General features: G+C 34.2%; 1 protein-coding gene across 1 annotated transcript in view; it reads left to right on the top strand.

Annotated features, from left to right (window-relative positions):
- TMEM68 (transmembrane protein 68) overlaps positions 1-27,031 on the top strand; it is a 38,446-nt gene that overhangs the window by 5,620 nt on the left and 5,795 nt on the right. Inside the window, exons 2-7 of the mRNA XM_069466497.1 lie at positions 2,706-2,750; positions 3,379-3,772; positions 15,181-15,345; positions 17,854-18,047; positions 23,195-23,255; positions 25,359-25,498. Of these exons, the coding sequence (XP_069322598.1) occupies positions 3,448-3,772; positions 15,181-15,345; positions 17,854-18,047; positions 23,195-23,255; positions 25,359-25,498 (885 nt within the window). The 5' untranslated portion in view covers positions 2,706-2,750; positions 3,379-3,447. The remainder of the gene's footprint in view (positions 1-2,705; positions 2,751-3,378; positions 3,773-15,180; positions 15,346-17,853; positions 18,048-23,194; positions 23,256-25,358; positions 25,499-27,031) is intronic.

The raw sequence follows: 27,031 nt of genomic DNA on the forward strand, positions 1-27,031 counted from the left end.
TTAATCAGAGTAATACTTCTATGGCGTAGATAGGATTATTATGCCAGTTTTACAGGTCTTAGCAAACTGAGGCACAGGGGTTACAGTACGTGGACCTCTAGAGCAAATAACAGGAATCAATCACAGGGAGTGACCTGAGTGGTGAAAGGTTAAAAAACCAAGGTCTGGGGAGTGGTTGAAAGAATTAAGGGTTCTTACTAGAAAGGGGGATTTTGCAGCTCATGATGGCTGTTCTAAAATTTAAGAGGTTGTTTAATGGAAGAGGTTCTATGGTGCAGAATTAGGTCCAGTAGGCAAAAGTTACAGTAAGGTAAGTATAAGGAAGACCTTTTTAGTAGTGTGATGGATGGTTTTGAGTATGGAATGGGACACCTTTTGAGTTTTCTGTACTGGAAAGGTTTAAATCAAAATCAAGGTTGAATGACCATTTTGGAGGAGGTTCTTACATGGGGCACTATTAAGGGACTGCTGAGTCTCACAGGTTTCTGTGTAGCTTCTCTCACTGGATGCCTGCCTGTGCTCTGACGCTCTTCCCTTTACTCTGTTCATTAAGTATGTGTAATAAATCAGAATATAGATTAAGAGGATGAGAGGTCTAACTCTATTGCCAGTTTGTCTGGGGAAATACTCCACAATATTTTAAAATCACAAGATTTTACTATCCTATTAAAAATTGAAATGAGACTAGATTATTCTTGGTAATTGTATTAAGCAGTTAGGGTTAGATCATCAAAATGTTGATTGGTTATTGGGCCTAGGAAAAACTCCTTTTAAAATACGTGAGAGGTTATCATAAATTTTGTTAATTTATTAATATTGAAAAGCTCTTTTTTACTGAGATATAATTCATCATAACATTCACCATTTTAAAGTATATGGCTCAGTGGTTTTTATTGTATTTACAAGGTTGTATAACCATCAATACTATCTAATTCCAGAACATGTCATCATCCCAAGGATACCTCTATTTCCATTAGTAGTCACTCCTCATTTTACCCTCTCCCAGCCCTGGCAACCACCAAGCTTTCTGTCTCTATAGATTTACTTATTCTGGGTATTTCATATAAATGGAATCATACAATATGTGGCTTTTTGTGTCTGGCTTTTTTCACTTAGCATAATGTTTTCAAGGTTTATATATTAATATCTTATAGTTCGAACCAATATTTCATTCCTTTTTATGGCTGGATATTCTATTGTATGAATATATCACATTTTGTTTATTCATCAGTTGTTTCCATTTTTTGGCTATTATGGACAATGCTACTGTGTACAAATATTTGTGTGAATGTATGTTTTCAGTACTCTTGGATGTATACCTAGGAGTAGAATTGCTGGGTCATACAGTACCTGTGTGTTTAGTTTTTTGAAGAACTGCCAGACTGATTTCCACAGTGGCTATACCATTTTATATTCCCACCAGTAGTGTGTGAAGTTCTAATTTCTTTACATGATAATTAACATTTGTTATTTTCCTTTTGTGGGGGGGGCGGTTATAGCCATCCTAGTGAGAAAAGCTATCATTTTAAAAAGTGTTAAATTTTGCAGCCTATAATCCTAGCATTTTGGGAGGCCAGGGCAGGAGGATCACTTGAGCCCAGGAGTTCGAGACCAGCCTGGGCAACATAGCAAGACCCTGACTCTACAAAAAATTAAAAAAATTAGCCAAGTGTGTGCCTGTAGTCTCAGGTACCTAGGAGGCTGAGGTGGGAGGATCCCTTGAGTACAAGAGTTCGAGGTTACAGTGAACCAGGATTGGACTACTGCACTCTTGTCTGAGTGGTGGAGCAAGGTCCTGTTTCTAAAAAATATTATAATAATAACTTTAAAAAGTGTTAAATTTTGCTAGGTTGCATTCTAAATGATCAAACGCAGGTAAGTTAACTCTTTAGATGGGTTGATTAGAGTATAATATAAATAAAGGCCAGGTTGTAGGTTCAGTGTGTGCTGTGTTCACCTTCTATTACTGTAACAGGCCCAGATTTCTCACAAGGAAATGCTTTTGGTTACAGGAAATTAGAATAAATCTTCCATCCTTAGAAGAATAAGTCAAAGAGTATGTCCTACTACTAAGCCAGTTAGCGAGATAACCTTGGCATAAAAACAACATTTAATTGCTCTTATGTGTATGTCTTTTCCTCTCCCCCATCCCTTTCTTTCATTTATTCATTTCTTGCCTCAGCTACTAAAGATTTGAGATGATTTTCATTAAGATTATGTATTCTGGAATAATGATAAAATAGCTCTAAGAACAGAATCAGAATGAGAGAAAATATGAGTGGAAGAATGAAATTAAGGAAATTTTACATAGAAAAATATCACAGGGCTAGTATAATTGTATTGTTGATTATCATGTTCGACTGTCAGCTTATCTAGCAAAGTTACTAGAAAGAAACATAGTCAATTACACATCTTAATTTCATACTTTTTCTCCCAAGAAGCAAAGCTTTTATAGCACTGTTAAAAAGTTTTATTTTAGGTGAGGCTTTATGTAGTGGCACTAAATAGTATAGAGTTATCCTTACTAAAGCAGCAGTAGCATCAGTATAATTTTTAATTGTAATACACTAGGGTGGGGCTATTATCATATTTGTCAAACATTTGTGAATGTCTCTTGCTGTTTATATATATTACAACTCTAGAAATAATGATTATCTTTTTTCTTTAATCATTTATTTCTTACATTTGTTTACTGTGTTTTCCAGAATATATACATTGAAGTGTGGGACAAGATATTTATTTAATTTCTGGTAAGTCAATGACTGTTTTAGAGAGTGAATTCATGAAATAATTGTACAGCTATATTTTCACTCATTTAAGATTTAAGAGAAATTTTCATGACTATAAGATACAATACTGAGAAATTTTTTTATTGTATAATATTGAAAGAACAGACAGCTTTTCTGTAAACCTGTTTCTCTATAAAAGACAATATCCATGAATGTATGTTATCATTTCCTAAAGAACTGGGTTACTTTTATTGAATCAGATAGTAATGTTTTCTTTTATGTAAAACAATTATTTCAGCATGACCTAGTTTAAAATCCAAATGTTCAGCATGATCCATTTAAGATATGAGTCAAATTATTAAGATCAATCTGAAATTTCATTCCTCATCAGCTTTATTTTCCTGTCTCAATTACAACTTTCCTTTCCTTTCTAAATTATAACAAGTTATTTCAAAGACTAAACACAATATGCTTCATGAGCAGACAGATGAAACCTTATAATTTTCCCATTTAAATATGCAGCAAAGTTAACCATTAACACTCTACTCATTTTGGTATTAAAAATGACTCAACATAATATTTATGTAGACTAAAACATTTAACTTTATAGCTCTGAAGAGAATAATAATAGATTATTTTTCCTTTCTAGTGTCAAAATTAAAGACCTGTTACGGCCATGAAGAAAGAGACTGAATTTGCCACTTTCACCTAAAGAAAAATGATAGACAAAAATCAAACCTGTGGCTCAGGGCAGGATTCTGTGCCCTATATGACTTGTCTGATTCACATACTCGAAGAATGGCTGGGTGTGGAGCAATTGGAGGACTACTTGAATTTTGCGAACTATCTCTTGTGGGTTTTTACACCACTAATACTTTTAATACTTCCTTACTTTACTATCTTTCTTCTCTACCTTACTATTATTTTCTTACACATTTATAAGAGAAAGAATGTATTAAAAGAAGCCTACTCTTATAATTTATGGGATGGTGCAAGGAAAACGGTGGCAACATTGTGGGATGGACATGCAGCAGTTTGGCATGGTAAGCAAGGATACTTTGATATCTATGTTGCTATTCATGTGTGTGGCACTAAAATTACATTATTATTCTATTTTATTGTTTGAGAAGATAGTGAAAAATATAACGGAAATGATACTTACTATTCCTTATCTATTTGTATGCATTGTGCTATGTATATGTCTTTCTTAAGATGATTTTTCCCAAACATACTAGTTTCCATTAAACAAAGAACCACACAGCACTGTAGACTATTGCTGTAAGTTGAAGTATGAAAATTTATATTTAAAACACCTAAAAGAGAAGAGACTAAAACTGTTTAGAAAACAGTTTTAAAATGCTTTATTTAGCATTTACTTCTATTCAAAATAAATTTGACTTTATCATAGAGATTTTTTAATGAAATATTAAATAATAATGATATAACATTAAATGTAATTTGTATACCAAAATTTACCCATTTTGTGTTTAATTCATCCCAAGGTCAGTGTGTCTTTCTGAATAAATGAGATAGCAATAAATTTCTCTCCGAAATATTTTGTTTATTACTTGAGAGATTGTGATGCTGTATACTTAATGATTGGTAGTTTTTCTTCATTTGGCCATCATGAAAATTGCCCTTCAGTGGCCTATTTTCAAGGGCTTGATGATTTTCTCTACCAATTTTTACTTCATTATTTCACCAATACCCTATTTGTTGGCCTCTTTTGTTTTTAGACTATATAAACATACTGAAGATTCAGTAGGCGCGTAACAAAGATTGCCTTTCTGTATTATGTTGTTGAGCATCAAAGTGGTTTCACAGAAGGACATGGAAGAAAGCACAGACTTTGAAATAGACACTTGAGGATATACATCACTGGCATATAAGGCTGCTGTTGGCAAAGATCACCAATGACATGCTTGTTATGAGGCTAATGTGTTGTCATTTTAATACTACATCCATATTTACATACCTACAAATTTTTTGTGAGCACTTACTCTGCCAGACATAATGTACGTTAACTCCTTTAAACCTCATAACATAATAGATAAATTCTATATGCTATCTCCATTTTACCCCTGAGGAAATTGAGACACAGAGAGGTTGTTATTTGCCCAAGGTGTACTAGGAAGCAGAGCCAGGATACAACCCCAAACATCTGGCTCTTAAGTCCTGTGCTCTGTGCTGTGTAAGTCTGCCCCAGTTTGGGGATTTGAGGCCAAAAGTCATGGTATTCAGCAGGTATACAAACAGGAACCATATGCCTTTGATGTATCACGTTCTTAACTATTTACTCATTACAACTAAAGCTCCTGCCAATTAATACACCTTTCATCCTCTTGTTGTTTTACATGAGGCAATATGATACTTTAGCACTCCACATATACATATCTGCAGAGACTCCATCTGTGTAGACCACTATTGTACATTGTCTTTAAAACAGTGATACAGAAATTTAGTGGTATCATTTATAGTACTTTTGAGAATATATATCTCCCTCCCATATATACACCCCCTATGTTTCAAGATGTAGATTGAATTTATTTATATTTGAATTTGAATTTATTTATATTTCAGGAGACATCGTTTATTTTAGATAAATTCAAATGCTAAACTTATAGTAGAATATATAATTTTGAGCTATTTTAAAATATGCACATATGGTTCAGAGGTAGTAAAATATATAGTTTCTGTTTTAATGTTATAACTTAATATATTTTATTAGGATAAGTGATACTTTTTCAAAAATTGATTTTTCTTTATCCTATTCTTTAGTGACATAAAAAGGCATTTGTGTGTATATTTTGATTTTGTATTGGTGTCAGGTCAGTATTAGTTTGTTTTTTTTTAAAGAATCTGTATAGGAATTTAAGAGACGGAGCCTTGCTATGTTGCCCAGGCTGGCCACATACTTCTAGGCTCAAGTGATCTTCCCACCTCAGCCTCTCAAGTAGGTGGGACTGCAGGCGCACACTATTTTAATAATAAAAATGTTCACTGTAGAAAGTATAGCAAAACTACAAGGAAAAATATAAGGAAGAAAATAATCACCCAAAATTTATCATACAAGTGAGTTCTATTAAAATTATGGTCTGTTTATTATTTTTATATATGTGTGGTAGATTAGTATTTGTCATGTCAGTAAGCCTTCATAAATAAGATTTTTAATGATGGCATGAAATTCTATTCCTATAAGTAATTTAATTAGTTGCCTGTTATTGAATAGTAATCTGTTTATAATTTTTAAAATATTTTAAATAAATACTTTTGTACAGGACTCTACCCAATGTTTTCTATTTTGAAGTTAAATTTTATCCTCATACTGTGTATATTACAAGTGCTTTATGATTTTTCAAAAAATTCTGTGGTTCTTAATGTGCTGTGCAACATATTGCCTACACTACATCAAGAAACATTAATTGATGTTCCTTTTTTGTTTTTTGGAGACAGAGTCTTGCTCTTTGGCCCTGGCTAGAGTACCGTGGCATCAGCCTAGCTCACAGCAACCTCAAACTCCTGGACTTAAGCAATTCTGCTGTCTCAGCCTCCCGAGTCGCTGGGACTACAGGCATGTGCCACCATGCCCGGCTAAATTTTTCCTATATATCTTTAGTTGTCCAGATAATTTCTTTCTATTTTTTAGTAGAGACGGGGTCTCACTCTTGCTCAGGCTGGTCTCGAACTCCTGATGTCGAGCGATCCTCCTGCCTCGGCCTCCCAGAGTGCTAGGATTACAGGCGTGAGCCACCGCGCCCAGCCTGATGTTTCTTAAGTACCTACATTTCTAGGTAGTTTGCTTGAGGATGGGTCGATGCAGTCCTTATCCTCATTGGATAATCCTCAAAGTTGCTTACAGCCTTTAAACTATAAAAATTTTGGCTCATATTTCAAAAGACATTATTTCTGGAAAATATGAATAGCATTTTAAAAAGCTGGACTGTTAATATTTAGTGATTTCACCTGAAAATTAATATGAGGAAGAGTCCTAAATAAGATATCTAGGTGTTTTTGAGAGAAATAAAAACTTTGCATTTTAGCACAGCTGTAAAGGTAATTACCACCATAACTTTTACTTCAGAGAAATAAGGAATATTTTATTTTGGGACTTTTACTTGCCTGTTTTATCTTGTTTTATTGTGTGTGTGTGTGTGTGTGTTATTGTGGTTTTGTTTTACAAGGGAATTTAATGTACTTCATTATCTGAAAATAATGCTTATGCATACTTATCACCAGCATTTTAACATCAATTTATTGGCAATATAAAATTTTGGGGAAATGCAGTGGTTTGATTAATCAGGTAGTCTGATCATATGGTTTATTATTTATATTAAATGAGTTACTGGTTTTAAAAAAATAGACCACAATAGCACAAACTCTAAACTTTATTTTACATAGTATTTTATTATTTTTTAAAGAAATGGACATTCCCTTTTAGTGAATGTGGTTTAACGTAGGTTAAACCATATGAAGCAAAGCAAAATTGTTTTTGGAAAATTAAATTAGGATATCAGGACAACATCCCTCTTTACTTCAGTTGGGTAAGAGTTTCCTTTTACTTCTGTCCTTCATACTGTGAAGGAGTCAGACTGCCTGAGATCAAAACCAGGCTCTCCCCAGTTACTGACTGGGTGACCTTGGGGGAGTTACTTAGCTTTTCTTTCTTCCTTTCCTCCCTTCCCTTCCCCTTATGCAAGAATTATGATTTTTAAAAAATTCAGTTTCAATGAAATCTAGATTTACAGAAAAGTTACAAAATAGTTCCAAGAGTTCCCGTACTTCATCCAGCTTCCCCTTGTGTTAACTTCTTATGTATAACTATTGTAAAATTTTCAAATTCACTATTGTATAATTGTATACAATTGTATAATACTGTTAACTACAGATTCATCTCAAATTTTACAGTTTTCCCACCAGTGTTCTTTTTTTGCATTTAGTTGTCATGTTTCCTGCAGTCTATGACAGTTCCTTATTTATTTATTTATTTATTTATCTTTCTATCTTATCTATCCATCCATCCATGAATCCCATGACTTTGGCCCTTTTGAAGGGTACTGGTCAGTTATTTTGTAGATTATCTTTCAATTTAGATTTGATGTTTTCCATAATTAGATTGAGGTTATGCATTTTTGCAGTAATACTGCAAAAATGTTGACGTATTCTTCTCGCTACATTATATAGCAGAGGGTTCATGATACTGATGTTTCTTAGTACTGGTGTGGTATTAACTTTGATCACTTGATTAAGGAGGTATCAGGTTTTCCTATTGTAAAGTTACTATTTTTTTATATTGTAATTTATAAGTGTGTAGGGGAAACAACTTTAAAACTATGTAAATAAGCTTCTCCTCAGACAAGATATTTAACTTTTCTGAACCTCATTTTCTTCTTCTATAAAGTGGGTTGTTACAAGGATTCAGTAAAATTTCATGTGAAGCATTTAGCATAATTTCTATTGCATATTAAGTTTCAATAAATGTTAGCTATAGTAATTATAGAGCATCTTTCTTCAATAATTTGGATAATTTAAAATATATCTTCTACCTCTTGATTATTCTTATTAAGTGTTCAAAATAAAGATTTAGGTTATCTAAGTTTTGACTGTTATTCCTAGCATGAAATGCATTCTGCCATCCAGTACACTTACACATGTGTATACCGTGTCATGAAAAGTATCCGGTTGACCCTTGAACAATAGAGGGTCAGGGGCCCTGTGTAGTCAAAATATATGTATAACTTTTGATTCCTGCAAAACTTAACTGCTAATAGCCTGTTGCTTGGAAGCCTTACCAATAACATAAACAATTGATTAACATATTTTGTATGTTATATATATCATATACTGTCTTCTTATAATAAAGTAAGCTCGAGAAGAGAAAATGTTAAGAAAATCATAATGAAGAGAAAATATATTTACTATCCATTAAGTGGAAGTGGGTCATCATAAAGGTCTGCATTCTCCTTGTCTTCACACTGAGTAGGCTGAGGAAGAGGAGGGGTTGATCTTGGCTGTCTTGGGTGGCAGAGGCGAAAGAAGATCCTCATAGAAGTGGACTCGCACAGTTCAAAACTGTGTTGTTTAAGGGTAAACTTGAAAACTTGAAAATCATGGATGTAGGTTAGCATGTATAGTTGTCCCTGGTATTTTTGGGAATTGGTTCTAATATCTCCCACAGATTTGGGTATCCATGGATGCTAGGGTCCCTCATACATTACTAAAAATGGCATAGTGTTTGTATATGGCCTACACACATCCTCCCATATACTTTAAATCATATCTAGATTACTTAGTAATACCTAACACAATGTAAATGCTATGTAAATAGTTGTTATGCATTGTTTAGGGCATAATGACAAAGTCTGTACATGTTCAATACAGATATTTTTTTTCCAAATATTTTTGATCCTTGGTTGCATCCACAGATGTGGAACCATGGTTACAGAGGGCTGACTGTACATACCTGTGGCTGGATGTGTGGTATGCAGCAAGAATACACATTTTAAAGTTAGGCAAATATGGATTTCCATCCTGGCTTCACTTTGTGGCCTTGGGTAGGGCATATGGGTCTTTCACACTTAAATTTCTTCATCTGTGGAAGGTTTTTGTGAGGTTTTTGTGATAATTATTGGGTGTTCAATACTTGTGCATCTGTTATAATCATTGGGCATTTATGTTTCCTGATCACTCACACCCTTAGGCCATTTTTAAGTTGGATTTTTTTCTTACTAATTTATTATTTTGGGGACTAGAAGATGAATCATTTGTGGGCTAGAGGTACTGTTACCAGCCTGGGCCCTTGGGCTACGTAATAGAAGTTAATAAGAGATCCAAACAGGAGTCACAGGCAAGGCTTTATTGGGAGACAGCACAAAAGAAAAAGTCCTCAGCCTGACTCCCTGAGGGGAGTTCGGGGAGAGTTTCTTTAAGGATGCCTTAGGTGGCAAAAGAGTAACGTGTAAGCATGTTTATAGGTGGAGATTTTTTGCGTCTGCACAGTTCTATTACATGCTTCTTTGTGCATTGTATGTCTCATTAGCATGTTAAACCTCCACCCCTGGGCATAATTTTGAGCATTAAAATGAGATTATAATAAGGAAAGTCAGGATAAGGTCAGTATGGGGGTCTGTTCTGGCTTGAGGATAGTTTTGGTTTCTCTGCAGCCAGGTGTCTTACCAGCTTACTTCAGTATCTTGTTCCAGTGGTCCTGAAAAATAATACTCACAAGGCAAATGGTTTAGCCCTTTTCTTATGTGGGTACGGGCTGCATTCAGGCAATTAGGAAACTGTTTGCTTTAGCAGTTAATCGGGCCAGATTACGTGGACTTCCATAGTCAAGGGACCTGACCAAGTCCTGTCTCTATGCTGTCTCAGTATTACGAGCTGTGAACCTGGAAATGTAAACAGAAGACAGGTTATAAAGAATCTTGAATGCTATTCTTAGGAATTGGGACTTTATTTTGTAGATATTTTCTCCATTTGCTGTCCTGAGGAAGATCCAAAAGGGTGGCATCCTTGTTAATTTTCCATAATGTGTAGGTATATGGGCTAAAAAATAGATTTTTGGTGACAAATTTAGAAGGGATCTATCTCTTGGGAGATTATCATTATCTGAATTCATGATACTGATGTCTAAAGCCAGAAGGCAACTAACTCATTTACGTAATCTTTGCTGCGGAGAGGAACTACTTGTGCTCCATGTGACCTTCAAATCCTTTCCCTGTAGTCTAAGTTACATGAGAAACTGAAAAATCAGGAAGTGCTTACTGCGTATGGGGTCAGAGCAGGGGTAATAAGTAAGTTTGTGCTTAATGGTATCAAATAAGAGAGCCATGTTCACCAGAGAATAGGGCTGTTCTTGTTAATGGGGCCAAATAAAATCTGCAGATTGAGGTTTTTTAAGTGGTCAGTGGTCAGATGCACAGTAGCAGTAATTGCCTTTATGACTGCTTTCCCTGAGCCTCTCTTGCTCATCAGATCCCCCTAGGGTTGGTGTACTAGAGGGAGGAGTTGGCAGGGCTGCACTTTGAAACTGACACTGGGCAGGGGAAGGGAGTAATAGACTTGGGAGAGTTTTTGGAGGTAAAAGGCACAGAACTTGATGACAAAGAGAGTGTAGAGTCTAAGGGAGGAGTTAAAATGCAGTGAGATTTCTACTGCTGGACAGGGAAACATGGGACAGGCAGTAATCCAAGTAAAGGCAGCTACATGAGCAGACGCACAAAGGTGGGAAAGTATACTCTGTTAATTCATATCATACATGAAATCTAATGTCACTTGATAGGCAATTGGGACTTTAAGGACCTTGAAAATGTTGGACTAGTGTGGTCATGCACTAATGCTTTCTCAGCAGGGAGCTGTATGATCAAATTTGCTTTAAGAGTGACACAAATAATATTTGGGTTTAATGTTTACTGGTAAACTCAGTTTAATGTTAACTCAGTTAATGTAAACTGAGTTTAATGTTATGCCTGTAAAGACAGAACCTCAGTAATATTCTGCATAGAATCCTTCAAAGGAGTATTTATCTCTCACAAAATTTATCTGATGGGACAATTGATCCTTGTGGTAACCTCAGACAACCTCAGTGATTGTTCTGTAGAGTTTAAAGTAAATTGAATTACTTTAACTAGAATTAGGCAATTGGAAAGAAATGTCACAGTGTGAAGACATACAAAATCTTGAAATATCATTACACTTAATTTTTCAAAACATTGTCTTTATTCAACTTGTGATACTACCAAGTAGTTTATTCCTTCAATACTAGAATCATAGTTACCATACTTAATTTAATCTGTTTGTTGTAGACCTTATAAACTACTTTAAAAATGAATTTCCTGCCCTAAAATTTATTAACTTATTTATTTTTGTGGGGTTTTTTGGGGACAGGGTCTCATTCGGTTGCCTGGGCTAGAGTGCGGTGGTGTCATCATAGCTCACTGCAACTTCAAACTGTTGGGCTTAAGCTATCCTCCTGCCTCAGCCTCCTGAGTAGCCGAGACTATAGGCCTGTGCCACCAGGCCCAGATAATTTAAAAAAAAAAATTTTTTTTTGTAGACACAGGATCTCCCTATTTATTACTCTCGGTTCACGTGCTCCTCCTGCCTCAGCCTCCCAAAGTGCTAGGATTATAGGCATAAGCCACCGTGTCTGGCCCTCCTATTCTAAAATTGAGATTGAAGCCTTTATTATTTGTGTTTATTTCTTAGTAAGTAAGACAGGAAAAAACTTAAGGAAAGAAACAGACTAATACTTTTAGATTTCCATATTCCTTACTCATGTCTTCCATGTGAGTGGCAGGCTTTCTTGGGACAGGTGTTCCACGTGGTGGGTATTTGGCCCTAGAAACTTGCTTTCGTTTTCCACCACAACCAGTCAATATTTTCTTCCTTTCTATCCTTTCTTTTTATTTGAGTTTAATTCTGCCCTTAGTCTCTGGATGATTGCTTTTTTCTTTTGGTCAGGACCAGCAGAGGCCATGGTCTGTGATGGTGTTCCTGCCAGTGGTAAGATGAGAAGGAAATGTGGATCTTACAGCTACTGCCATGATCACCATTATTATCTGTTCCTCAGAATATCCTCAGAGATCAAATATCAGAATAGTTTACTGTGAGGCGTAGGTGGATCATACTTAAATCTTTTATGTTTCCCACGATCCTCTAACAGCACCAGGATTGCTGTGAGAAATGTGTTGGCATTGGTAGCCACGTAAAGGACAGTGGTTAAGTTAATCTTAGCTGGAGGAGGAGAAAAAAGGAAAGCCAGGAAGCCAGCCTGGAACTGGGCATGTGTTAGCAGGCAGCCTCCCGAGATCATTCACTTCCCGTGTCCACCACTCTTTTTATCCTGTCATTTGCTTCTCTTGCTGAAACCCTTGCTCCTGCTTACAGAGACTTGGGATAGGGTGTGGCAGGAGGTACAGGGAAGGGATGGCCTGAGTCTCTAATCTCACTTCTACTACAGGAGAGATTTTCTTGACGTCCAGTTCAAATCTCAGATCACAGTTTTTTCCCCACATGTAGTAAGATTCAACAAAATCATTTTTGTTTTTTCATTGACTAGAATGAAGGAATTTCTAACATAATTTAAATATATAAAAATGAGTCTTATGTTTGTGAATGAAATACACATTTGCAGCATTATTAATATTACATTATCCATGTGTATAGTATAGTTTAAATGGTATTTTATTTTGCATTGGATCACTAAGTTTTCCTGCTTTTATTAGTGAATTATTTTGTGACTCACTTTAAAATTTATCCTAGGTCATATTATCTCAGGAAAAACAAAATTATAACTTAGTTGTGACTCATGCCACTATTCTTTCTCTGTTCATTTCCTTACCCCTTTCATAACCTGCTTGTAACTAGTAGAATTTTGGACTCCCCTATTCTATATCTAGCTTACAACAAAGGATCCAGATTGTTCTAAGAAGCTAGCAGTTTCAAAAGTGTGTTTGATGGCTCAGAGTTGTGTTACTCCTTGGACAACTTTGACTAACATCTAATCTTTAGCTCTCATTCAAGTTTATAAACTTCCTGTTTGGCTCTTTTTTAATTTTTCCATCTATCTACTGAAATTCTTAATCTGATTTTGCATGTATGTGCCTTTTCCATTAGATCCTTTAACTTACTAATCAAAGTTATTTTATAGTTCCCATTTGATTTTCATCATTTGGGTCTGGTTCTGTTGATTGCTTTATCTCTTGACAATGGATTTTTTTTTTCTTGCTGTTTTGTATGTCTCATCATTTTTTATTGAATTCTAGGCATTACTTATAAAAAAACAGTAGTGATTGAGGTAAATAGTATTTGTAACTGAAAATTAGCACTCCTCTTCCATCAGGCCATCAGCGGTCAGTTGGGAGTTGATTCAATCTCTTGAGTAGTTGAAGTGAGTTTGGGTTTTGTTGTTGCTGTAGTTACCTTTAGTTCAGCACAGACTTGAAACTCCTGCTATTATCTTGTGCACAGTATAGGGCCTGGAGTACCAGAGGGTTTTTCTTGTTGTTTCTGCTCCACCCTCAGTCCTATATGCCTCTCTGCCATAGAAGGGGTCTCTTTTCATGCTTCTGCCCCGACCCCAAGAAAGTTCACCTTTGCTTATAACTGCATGGGTGGGTGCAGTGGGAACCAGGGTTGGGGAGTTACTTTTCAGTGTTCCTGCTTTAGCTACTATCTTATTAGCCCCCATATTCTTGGGGCTCAAGGGTGAGGCTTTTCAGGATTCCTTTCTTTCTTCCCTGTAGTAGGCAAACTTTGTCTTGTATAGGTGGGGGTTTTGTGATGGGAGCAAGTTTCCTGCCCTTCCCTCCAGCAGTAGATCTCTACTTTGTCATTTGGGGACCTTGCTGCCCACCTTTTGCCTCCCAGCAGCAGATATTTTGCTTCTACCCCTTCCCTAGGAATAGTAGACGTTTGCCTGATGGTGGAGGAGTGTGTGGGGGTTGGTGGTGGAGTTCTGTCCCCCCAACATCAGATGCATATGCCCTTTTCTTAGAGGGGGTGGAAAGGTTTCCTGCACCTCTCCCGGTATATGATGGGTTTTGCTTTTATGAAAGAGACTTCCAGGAAATGAGTGGGGTTTTGTTGTCTCAACCACTATCAAAGACTGTCTTTGGTCTCCTGCCTCACCCCTAATTTTTCCCGTGAGGCTTGTGGAGGAGAGTTGGACAATGAGTGTGTCTGAGGCTCCCAGGGATTCTACACTTAATGCTAGCCCACGCTTGGCCTTGAAGTATTTGTTGACATTTCAGGTCTTTCCGTATTCACTTTTGTGGCATCTGCCTCTTCCCATACTCAGTTTTTTCCTTTCCTTAGAGGACCTTGTCACCCTTTGGAATTTAGTTTACCTGTTTGCTTGTGATCTCCGCTCTCTGATGTGCTCAAAAAAAGTTAGAATTTTGTAGGCTAACTATCTTTTTCTCATCTTTAGGGTAGGAGTAATGTTCTCTTGTGGATGCAGACTTTATTTTAGTTCCCTCCTTTTCTATATTTTTAACCCCTTCCTCCAACAGCTCAAAACCTGGGTCATATCATCCTTAATATGTAGACTTATTTGATCAATTCCCCAGTATGTAACTAATCTCCCATCATTGCCACCATCTCCTACCACTCATGGGTGCCCTCTTTTCCCCACTTGTGCTCTGACATCCTGGGCCAGGCCACCACCCTGCATGGTGCCCTCCCCACCTGCTCAGGCTGTGGTGCCCCACACCAGGCCATCTCTCCACACAGGTGCCTGCTTTGCTCTGGCCCACCTTAATGGCTGTAGGACTGATTTGTTCGTGAAAGAGGAGAAAGAGAGAGGGAAGAAAGGAGAAAAGGGGAAGGAAACCAGGAAGACTGATGTACTTGTGTAAGAAAAGACAGAGCTTCTGAGTTACTGACCATCCTTTAGTGTAAATAAACTTATGAATGTATTTTAAATGTCTGCATTTTGTTTTTCAAACAGGTTATGAAGTTCATGGAATGGAAAAAATACCAGAAGGACCAGCACTTATAATTTTTTATCATGGAGCTATTCCCATAGATTTTTACTACTTCATGGCTAAAGTTTTAATTCACAAAGGCAGAACTTGCCGAGTAGTAGCTGATCACTTTGTCTTTAAAATTCCAGGTAAACTTTCACTGTAGATAGTGATATAAAGATGTTTAATTAACACGACCAAATTATATGGTGGTCTGTTTTGAGCTCTTTAGTATCATTTGAAAAGCTTTTTGCCTTTTTAGGGTATAACACACTTGAAACTCTAATTTCGGAATATCTTCTTGGCTCTGTCAAAAAGAAAAAAATAAATAAGTATAATTTTTTAAAAAAGTAAAAAAATATTTTGAGAATATCTAATTATCCTATTTAGGTAATATATCTAAAAATAAAAACATTATGGCCAAAAATGTTATCTAATTTATTTCTTTATTAGCAAGTATTTAGTCATTATTTTTGTAAGTTACATCCTTATATGTAAATAACTTTTATTTACATCCTTATATGTACGTAAATTGTGATTTTTGCCAATTTATATTTTGGTGTAGAAGGTAGTTGATTCTTCATATGCTGAATATTTCTACGAGATACTGATTTTTAGAGTTTAATTTTGCTGTAATTAGAGTTTGATAACTGTCAGTTTGATAGGAAATCAAAATTAGTAAAAACACTTTAGGATATATTTTGTCTTCATATAATGATATAATACTGTTACTACCCTGAAGAGTGTGTGCATACATTATGTCTCTTATACAAGACTTGCCCAGTAGACATATAATTCTAAGATTTAAGATTACATTCTTTTTAATCTGTTCATAAAGGCCTGTATCTTTTTAAAAAGATTAACCAAATTGTTTCAAACATGATAGAGTTTTACAAAAATCACTCTTGAATTCATTGGGATTAAATCTTATCTTCTGTCACTAAATCACCAGAAATAAGCCAAGAAAGTTGATAGTATGTTCTCTGGAATAAAAGCAAAAGCCATACCATCAACCAGACAAACACAAACCAGGCAGTGAATTAAGTAATGATCTACTTCGATGCCTTCCGTAAACATGGTTGATGTTTTAGGTATCCTTGTATTATTAAAAAGCCACTTGCCCTTTGTGTATAAACTAAATTGGCTATAAGGTCTTCCTTTAAAAAGTAACATGGTCACTGTATAGAAGATTTGGAAACTAGAGAACGGAAGAACATCATTATAATCTTACCATCCTGAAATAGTTACTTTGATTTGTTTGCTTCTTTTTTAATTTGCATATTTTCGCATATTTTCACATATTCAGACAATTTTGTTACTTGTTTTAAGATTTAATACTAGCATTAACATTTTACATTAATTTACATGTTTTATAAGGAGCAGTTTAATGTATGACTAAAATATTAACTAATTTTCTCATATGGAACGTTAGGTTACTTCCATTATTTTTTCCTTTTTATAAATAATAAAATGTGAATATTTTTAGCATTTGACTTTTTCAAAAAATTTCCCCTTTTATAATCTTTTTAATATTTTGACATGATTACCTTAAGTCTTTCATTGCTTTCTGAAGGTATAAAATCATTATAATTCGTAGTGCAAGAGAGATTTTATATTTTGTCTTGTAATTAATGCAACCTCTCCTGTTCATTCATTCATTATGAGAATGCATCTAGTTTTAATCAGTGAGCTTTTAATATAACATAGACTGAAAATTGTTTTAATCTTAATATTTATAATCTTGGATCAGATCTTTAAACTAGTGAGAAGTTTGGTCTGCCTAGTTTTTAGCATCCATTCCTCTATTTCCCAGTCTCAAGGAGAAATGTATTTCTAATATCAGTCCTCTAAAGTTCCAGTGTAGGTTTAATTAAAATATTTGGTTACTGACAGGATTCTTTCATCCATAAATAGTTGTAATTTGAAAAGCTGTATAATATGAAGACTTAGAATTAGCTGTTCTTGAGTCAACCTTATTTTATTAAAATCTCTTGATGTTTGCTATTATTAATTTTTACAAATTTAATTATAGAATTAAGATCATCTAACTTTTAATTTCAATAGGTTTTATTATGGTCTTACCAGTTTTGATAGGGCTAAGCATGGTCAGATTCACATTGTCTTGAGTGATTCTCTTTCTTTTAGGGTTAATGGAAGATTAGATTTGTAATTGCTAATGGTATATCATTTCTGATTGCTCTAATAAATACTTTAGACAGTGTTTGGCCATGAAATGCAGTTGAAGGAACTTTGGACTAGGCATACCTGGACTGGAATCTCTGCCCTGCTACTTCCTAGGTGTGTGACTTTGAGCAAGCTGTTTACTCTGTGAGCTTAAGTTTCTTCATCTGTAAAATGGGGAGAAGAATCCCTGTTTTCCAAGATTTCTTGTGAGTTTTAATGTTAAGTAGCCAGAGTAGTAGGTGATCAGTAAGGGGGTGATCAATAGTAGGTAATAAGTAAGATGTAGCTATTACTTAACCAGCAATATTAATCTTATGTTAACCTTAAGAGTTTTTGTTGATTTTTAAAAATAAGAGTTTACTGAGTTAACTATAGGTAGTATTAATAAATTATGTAGGTTGTGAAGATTTTTGCTCTTCAAGAATTGAACAAGACGTACTTAAGATACATCTGCATACTCATGTTTTTTACAGGGTTTAGTTTATTGCTTGATGTGTTTTGTGCTCTACATGGACCAAGAGAAAAATGTGTTGAAATTCTGAAGAGTGGTCACTTGTTAGCTATTTCACCAGGTGGAGTTCGAGAAGCACTACTTAGTGATGAAACCTACAACATCATATGGGGTAATCGTAAAGGCTTCGCTCAGGTTGCAATTGATGCAAAAGTGGTGAGTTGTATAAAATTAATTATTAATGTGAACTTTAGTGAAATTTAAAATAAATACTTAAATAGTGAGCCAAGGTATATAAGAACTTAGATGCTTTCATTGCAATACTTTAAAAATTAGTATATATAACTATTTATAAGGTGCCAATAGAGAAATATTTCTTGTGCATGGGAATCCATCCTTAAAAACATCAACCTGGAAATTTGGCAAATATCCATCAAAGTTTTATTTTACATTTCAAAATCCAGCTTCTGACCAGGCATGGTGGCTCATGTCTGTAATCCCAGCACTTTGGGAGGCTGAGATGGGAGGATTGCTTGAGGCCAAGTGTTTGGGACCAGCCTGGGCAACATAATGAGACCCTGTCTCTATAAAAAAAGTTTTTTTAAATTAGCTAAGCATGGTGGCACATGCTTGAAGTCCCAGCTACTTGGGAGGCTGAGACAGGAGGATCGCTGCTTGAGTCTAGGAGTTTGAGATTACAGTGAGCTATGATTGCACCATTCCACTCCGTGCACTCTAGCCTGGATGACAGAGCAAGACTCTGTCTCTTAACAGAAAAAAAAAAATCAGCTTCTTTTCATTAGATTTGTAATTTTGTACAAATAACTTTGTATTCCTTCAGGTATACTTTTCATTATAAGTATAATCAGTCCAATTCTATGTTTTTGAATTTTTTGTTATGATTGAGTTGGCATATTTCAGTGGTGGTTGTTGGTTTTATTATATTAATAGTTGTGTTATCTGTGACCAATTTTTATAACAAAAGGACTCAACATAATATATGACCCCTGTTGTTTTTCATCAGCAAATGCAGTCACCTATCTAATAATGTGAATAAAGATAAGAAATAGATATTGGTGTAATTTAGATATTTTTAAAAGACTTTATAAATGAATTTGTCAGTAAAATTAAGTGTTCCTCTGGGATTCATTATAATTATCTACTTTGTAGACTGGAGGATGTGAATGCCATTTTCTTCTTTTCTTTTGCTTTTTAAAAGTATTTCTCAGCTTTTTGGTCTCCGTATCGTACTTTATCCTGTGAAGCATTATCTATTACTTACGGAATTTTTTGCCTTTGTTTTCTGTTTCTTTTTATTTTAGATTGTTAGGGGAAAAAATCGCAGTATGTTTGATAGAGCATTGTTGTTTTTCCAATTAGTTAGAGACTGCTGCCAGTAACTTTCACATTTCAAGGTTTTCGTGTTCCCATTGCTGCCACATGAAAAGACCAGTCTATACTCCTAGTTTGCCCATCCTGCAAGTACAGACTGCTAATTAAAAGGAAAAGATTATGGATGATTCACTCTAACCCAAGAGCAATATTTGAAGAAGAATGGATGTTTTCTCTTTACTTTTTAATTGCAAAGTTTATGACAACATAAAATACATTGACCTCTGTTCTATACATATGTTTATGTAACTCTTAGAAGTTATTGCTATAGTACTTTAATAATATGATCCTACTACAAGTTAATGTATTTGCCCATTTCATAATTAACAAAAATTTAAATACTACTAGCCTTTGGTAGATTATAAGCTCTCTGAGGACAAGTCTGTCCTTGTATATTTTAAGTCTCTTATACAATGGCCAGCATTAAGTAGAATTTAAGTATTTGTTGAATTTATTTTTTTAAACAGAGAATATTAAACACTAGTGGAAAGGAGCCTTTGTAATTTTATGTTAATAGTGTTAGTGATATTTAATTTATAGTACATTTTACTTAACCTTAAGCACTGATGTAGAAAACAAAAACTTAAGACTACATGAATAATACAGAATACAAAAGGATATATGCAGTTGTAGAAAAATTAACAATAACCAATGTAATGTGTGTTAAAACAATGATAAAAACTAAAAACCTAACCAAAGAAGGCTCACTTTTCAAGTTTATATTTTGAAAGAGATTTTTCTTTAAAAGTTTAGGATTAAAAATGACAAAAATAGATTTGAAATCACACAAATTGATCATAGGATTTTAATTCCTCATTCTTAAATTTATAGTTTTGAGCAACATATTGTTTGGAAGAAGCCTTGAAAGAAAGACATATTACGGAGAAAAAAAACCTCTTTTTCTGATTCTTGAGTTTCTAGATAATTAAAATAATCTAGATAATTTAAAATTTTTGTACAAAACTTCAGAAAATTTAAGAAATAGCCTTTCATAAGCTTAAAACAAACAAATCTTTAATGCTACAAACTTACAAAATACCAGTATAAGTTTGATTAATATTGTACCACCCCAACATCTTGTAGCACTTTTAAAAGCTTTATCTTCGTACTCCTGTACATGAGGAGGTGACTTACGCAATTATTCTGATGTTACAGATGAGACTCAGGCACAGAGAGCTGGAGGGATGGAAGGGATCTATCTGGTCCCACAGCAAGGCAGCAGCAGGGCAGAGCACAGTTCAGGACCAAGGCAACTGGTGCTGTTGCCGTCCCTGACTGCATTTCACAGTGAGTCTGTTGACATCCGAGACTGAAGGGGCTTCCCAGATAAGTGAGGGAAATCTTTCAGTAATATACGTATACAGTTGTAAATGGCACAAGTGTCCCATATGGAAAATCCCTTAACAAGCCTCACAAAATCACCATAAGCTATGAGCAAAAATTTGACTACTGTTACAGGATTAACTACATTCAAATTGTGACGCAGTAATAGAAATTAAAGTGGAAGAAGTCAGATGTCAATTTATGTCCACAAAATATTGGTAGAAAGTATTTAAGGTTTATTTGAAAGTGACAAACTTTTCAATATAAATCACTCTTGTGAATTCCTGAGAATTTTGACTTTGATAAGAAATTTTTAGCTAACTTTACATCTAAGTTGGGAAAAATTAGCCTAATTAGAAAATAAATAACCGATGCAAAAGAAAATAATATTGTGTTTCATTCAGTAAAGTTGTTTATATGAATTATCTTAATCCATAAAAAAGTTTGAGATAGGGAAAATTATTATTATTTATCCTCATTTTATACATGAAGAAAGTGAGGCTGAAAAATGATAAGTGATTTGTGCAATGGTTCCTATATTTTTAGTGGCAGAGTTAAAACTCCAAGACCATGCTAAACTGATTCCCCAAGAATAGTTTTTAAACATACACATTCTCTCTTTCTCTCTCTTATTTACATGCATGCATACACATACATACGGAGACACATTTATTTATGTAAACAATTGAATTCTAGGTGACTAATACAATTACCTTGTGTACAAAGTGTGAATAAGGAAGGGAATGAATAATTGTACTACAAGATCAAGTTGTAATAAAGCGATGTTTGTGCCTGTAAGGATGCAGGCTTGAATGCATAGAAACCATATGCCCAGACTATAGCCTGGAACACTGATCCTGCTAGGGTAAGCTTTTTCCTGTTTAGTAGGCTCTAGAAATGTCCAGCCTCCAGAGCATTAGCTATTTAAGAAATGATGTTTAACCCAAATAGTCTTTAAAAAGTGCATACTTCAATACAGACTTCTAGGATCATGCCAGTCAGTAAACATAAATCCAGCAGTGCTGGTCAGAAGAGACAAAATGGTGTACATGTGAGCTGGAAGATTTCTGTTCTTTCTTGGACATTTTAAGTTCTCAATGCTAAGGACATTTTATAACTACTTAAAACATTAGGATTTCAGCCATCATTTTATTTTATAAAATTAGTGGTGATTTCCTAGATCACAATGTGAATTTTCTACTGAAGAGTTCAGTGAACTTTATCTTCTTATGGGTTAGCTTTGTGAATTAACGCCATCAAATTTTAAATTCTTCATCTGACTGCTTTTCTTTACCTGAGTTCCCTCTTTTTCCTAACTGGTTTGAGATTGTTGCTGCTTGTTTCTGAACTTTGTATTCAAGGAGTACAGATAATTCATTATCTCTCTGCTCTGTTTATACATTCCTTCTTTAATTCACCCATTACACTTTCTTTTAGCACCTGGTCTATTCCAGGCATTGTTCTAGGTACTAGGGATACAGCAGTGAACAAAACAATGTCCTTGCAATATATCAGGTATCTTCCTTCTGGTGAGAGGAGAGAGACAATAAAATAAATGATCCGGTAGTTACATGTGAGGGGGTAAGTTTTATGAAGAAAGCTATACCTTGTAGTCTCTTTCTGTCAGCCCACCATATTTTATTATTTTCCAAAACTGAATAGGAACAACTGTAAACATCAGCTTATTTAAATATCTCAAACCCTGCTCATTAAGCAAGTAATAGGCATATACTGATGGTTGATTGTAATATGATACTCCCCCCACACTTTTATCTATTCTAAAAGATCATTTAATTCAGTATATTATGTGTATATTTTAAAGTGTTTCATTCACTTTTTTATCTACTACATTTGTTCACAGTGGCATGACCTCCTTACATGGTGTTTTGATACTTCATTATTTTATGATTTTCATTAAAGTCTTCATTATTAAAAATTATAGTTAATCATTGATATTCATGGAAAACTAAAAATCATGAACTTGTGAACAAAAATCCCCTAAATGAACAATATGAAGAATTCTTTCCTTTTTATTTTTTTTTGCCATGTGTATTAATACTTACTTTTCATTGATGCTGAACATTTAGATTTAATAGGCTGACAAAAAATTTCACTAATTCCACGACAGCATCTTGCTAAAACCTGTCATTTAAATTTATATAAATTTCTCCTTTAGAGAGACTCTTTCTCTCCCTTGCAACTTTTCTTCAGTGAGCATGCTATTCAGTAGCCCACTGAAACCAATGTAATTTACCATATTCATTTTACTTAATGAAGTTAATGATTACTGTAATCTCTATTTGGGTTTCTAGGTTTTATGTGGAATGTTAAGAAAATTGGTAAATGAAATATTATACGTTACCACTGGAGGGTAGTGTTTCCAATTTATATTTTCACAAATGATCAAGTTGAATTTAGCCTGATAAATAGTCGAGCATGTCTTTATTTTTAAAATATCTTATTTTCATAACCTCAAATAGGCCCTCAAAAGTGTGCATTAGGGGGTAACCACTGCGTGATTTCCCCCCGTGCAACCCTAATAAATTTGTATGCCTATTCTCTTTAAAAAAAAGTTTGCATTACTCAATGGAGACTTTGATTAATGGATTAATTATTTACTTTTTAATTCAGATTCTCCTTTTCTTTAGCCCATTATTCCTATGTTTACACAAAATATTCGAGAAGGATTTAGATCACTTGGAGGAACAAGTAAGTTCTGATTCATACAATTTTTAATTATAATGCAATATTTAAAATATTTGGGTTTATAAAACCCTATAAGAAATCCTTTGAATTATTAAGTTTAGAAAATAGATATATTATTTAGATATTTTTCTATTTAAAATGTAAATGAACCAGGTGCGGTGGCTCATACCTACAATCCCAGCACTTTGGGAGGCCACTGTGGGAGGATCCTTGGAGGCCAGGAGTTCAAGACCAGCCTGGGCAACATAGTGAGACCCTGTCTCTACAAAAATTTAAAAAAAAAATTAGCCTGGCTTGGTGGTGTGTGCCTATAGTCCTAGCTACTGAGAAGGCTGAGATGGGAGAATCACTTGAGCCTAGGATTCTGCAGGTACAGTTAGCTCTATGATCATGCTATTGCACTCCAGCCTGGGCAAAAGAGCAAGACCTTGTCTCTAAAATAAATAATTTAAAACAAAAAGTCTAAATGATAACTGGTTCTAAGTAATGGTAGTTCCTAGATGTTACATTTTTGTTGAAAATATCATACATACTGAAGCTTTTTAAATCAGCTTTTTAAAATTTTGGAGCAAATTATCTACTATATTGTGTTAAACCATGTTGATGAGGTTTAGAACAAATTTACAAACTCTCCAAACTCTTTTTAACTCAACCAAGAAGTTACAGCTTTAAAAATGGATGGCAATATGATACTGAATTAAGATTAACTACCTAAGGAAGTATCATTTGCTTTGGTTTATTTCTGTCACTCTTATTCTTTTTTGTTAATATTTTGAACCATATTGCACTTACATTGAAAAATTTTTTTTTACCTATTTTTAATTTATTGATTAAAAATAAATTTTTAATCCAGTTATAGGAATATTAATGATTGTGCTTTTTCCTTGCAATGTCTTTTCTTGTTTTGAAATTTTCAAAGTTTGTGTATGTACCCTATGGTTTATATGTTGTTGTATATTTGATTATATTTTATATCCCCAGCACTATTATTGTTAGTGTTCCTATCCACATCCCTTCTGAAGAGCATTAAGCTGCTGTTACTTCTTTTATGGATAACATTGCTATTTTGTTCATATTCCATTATGTTTTTAAGTCTTAATTTATTCCCCCTTTTTTTAAAATTTGAAGTAGAAAGGCAGATTGATGTGATGTTTTACTTTTGTTACGGAATTTTCTCTCAGCTCGTTTCTTTATAATTTAGTGACAATTCAAATTATTCCAGAAATTTTGAATTGTTTTTAAAGTTTATTGTGACTGCTTTTTGACTTTTCTTGACTTTAAAATTAAATATTTCAAAAATTAATATCTAGTGATGTTGTGTGTGTGCTTTGGGTCTTATGGTCCATTTGTGTTTCCACATGTAAACATTGTTTTCAGCTTTCAGTATAATCCATGACAATGTATTCCACGTGGCTTGTCTTTTTTGGATTCCTTTGTTAATGTTTTTGATTTTTTTTTTTAAAGTTAGTCTATCAGTTGATTTTACATTATTACCACTTTTTTATTTAATCCTGTTAAATTTTAGATTTGGTTAATGGCATTAGTAATTCTTTGCTTTGATATATTAGTTTTGTTTTTCCTAATTTACAGTAATATTTTTAGTCTTTATTTTGCATCAATAGTCTCATGTTACATAAATTTATTTCTATAATATTTTTGATCTTTTTTTCATGTAAGTCACCTATTTGTGAGTCTCTAGACTTTTTAGCTTTTAGCTTCTGGTAGCAGTCTTTACCCTTTGTTTTGCAGTAATAGTAATTGACTTGCCTTTCTAAATTCTCATATTTATAAAAGCTCATCTTCTTAAAAACTTAATTGACTTTTTGGTATATTTAGGTTTATAGAAAAATTCAGCAGAAAGTACAAAGAATTCTCATATCTTTCCTCACCACCCCCAGTTTCCCCTCTTACTAACATCTTGCATTGATGTGGTACCTTTGTTACAATTGATGAAAATCTCTTCTTTTAAAAAAAATTATATTAATTGCCAGGAAGTGATACTTTTTTGCCACCTTCCTATAAGTCTTACATAATTAATTTGAAAGTTTACAACTACATGGTCAGACTAATTAACCAATTAAAATGATTTTGTTTACTTTGAAACAGGATTATTTAGGTGGCTTTACAAAAAATTTCGCTATCCATTTGCTCCAATGTATGGAGGTTTTCCAGTGAAGTTACGGACCTATTTAGGTGATCCCATTCCATATGATCCAAAGGTAACAGCAGAAGAATTAACTGAAAAGGTAAATCAATTTTTTCTTTTTTAGTCTTAGGACAGATTTTTATTTTTGATTATTATATTTAAAATTTATTTATTCTTTCTATGAGCATGTTCTAGGTCAGTGGTTCTCAACCAGTGGTGATTTTACTCCCTAGGGGACATTTGTCAATCTCTGGAGACTTACTGTCTCTATGGGCAGGATTCGAGGGTGGTGGTGCTACAGACATTTCGTGGGTAGAGGCCAGGGAAAGAATTTAAAGTTACCTGCAGGATAGCTAGGAATGTATTTAGGTTTTTGGAAATATTTTAACTGGAGTTTGGAAGGGAAGTCAGAATCAGTGAAGACATTGACATCATTTGTACTGAGACAATTACTGAAGCCTTAAGCTTTACCAGCAGATTAGAGAGAGAAGGAAGAGGACTGAGGACAGACTGCAGGAGAGGTAACATGTAAGGGTAGGCCAAGGAAGGAGAACAACCAACGCTGACTGAAAGGAAACTGGCAGAGATAAGAAAAGGAGTAAATTTGTGTGGTAGAGGTCAGTGGGTGAAGTTTTTAAAAAAGCGGGATCAAGGAAGATGAGGATGAGAAAAGAACATTCATTCAGCTTGCCATTATACTTTCAGAGAGTGTAACACTACAAAAACAATAAATGTCATGTTATTGAATCACTTAGAAAATGGGATGAAAATAGATTATAACTTTTGTACCAGCCTTTCATATATATATATGTGTGTGTGTGTGTGTGTGTGTGTGTAGTCTGATTTATTTACAAATTTTTAAATTGTGGTTAAAAAAACACATACATTTACCATCTTCACAAAGCATATAGTTCAGTACGGTTAAGTACATTCACATTGTTGAACAACATTATCTCTAGAATGTTTTCATCTTGCAAAACTGACTCTTTATACCCATTGAACACCAACTTCCCATTTCCACCTTCCATAGCCCCTGGCAATCACACCATTCTACTTTTCTAAAAGTTTGCTGCTTTAAATACCTCATTATCAGTGTATTTGTCTTTTTGTGATTAGCTTATTTCAGTTAGCATAATGTCCTCAAGGTTCATCTATGTTGTCTCTTCCTTTTTTTCTAAGGCTGAATAATAGTCCATTTTATATATTTACCACATTTTCTATATCGATTCATTTGTTGATGGACACTTAGATTGTTTCTATCTTTTGGCTGTTGTGAATAACGTTACAGTGAATGTAGGTGTGCAATTATCTCATCAAGATCTTGCTTTGAATTCTTTTGGATATATATTCAGAAGTGAGATTGCTAGATAATGTAGTAATTCGATTTTTAATTTTTTTAAGGAACTTCTAAACTGTTTTCCACATTGGCAGTACTGTTTAACATTCCCACCAACAGTTGGACAGGGATTCTGATTTCTCTATATCCTCATCAATGCTTGTTATTCTCTGATGTTCGTTTGTTTTATAGTGGCCATTTTAATGGGTATAAGGTGGTATTTCATTGTGGTTTTGATTGTATTTCTCTAATGATTAGTGATTTTGGGCATTTTGTATATCTTCTTTAGAGAAATGT

Source organism: Eulemur rufifrons, chromosome 3 (genome assembly GCF_041146395.1).
Source record: "Eulemur rufifrons isolate Redbay chromosome 3, OSU_ERuf_1, whole genome shotgun sequence".
In the NCBI taxonomy this organism is placed as follows: domain Eukaryota; kingdom Metazoa; phylum Chordata; class Mammalia; order Primates; family Lemuridae; genus Eulemur; species Eulemur rufifrons.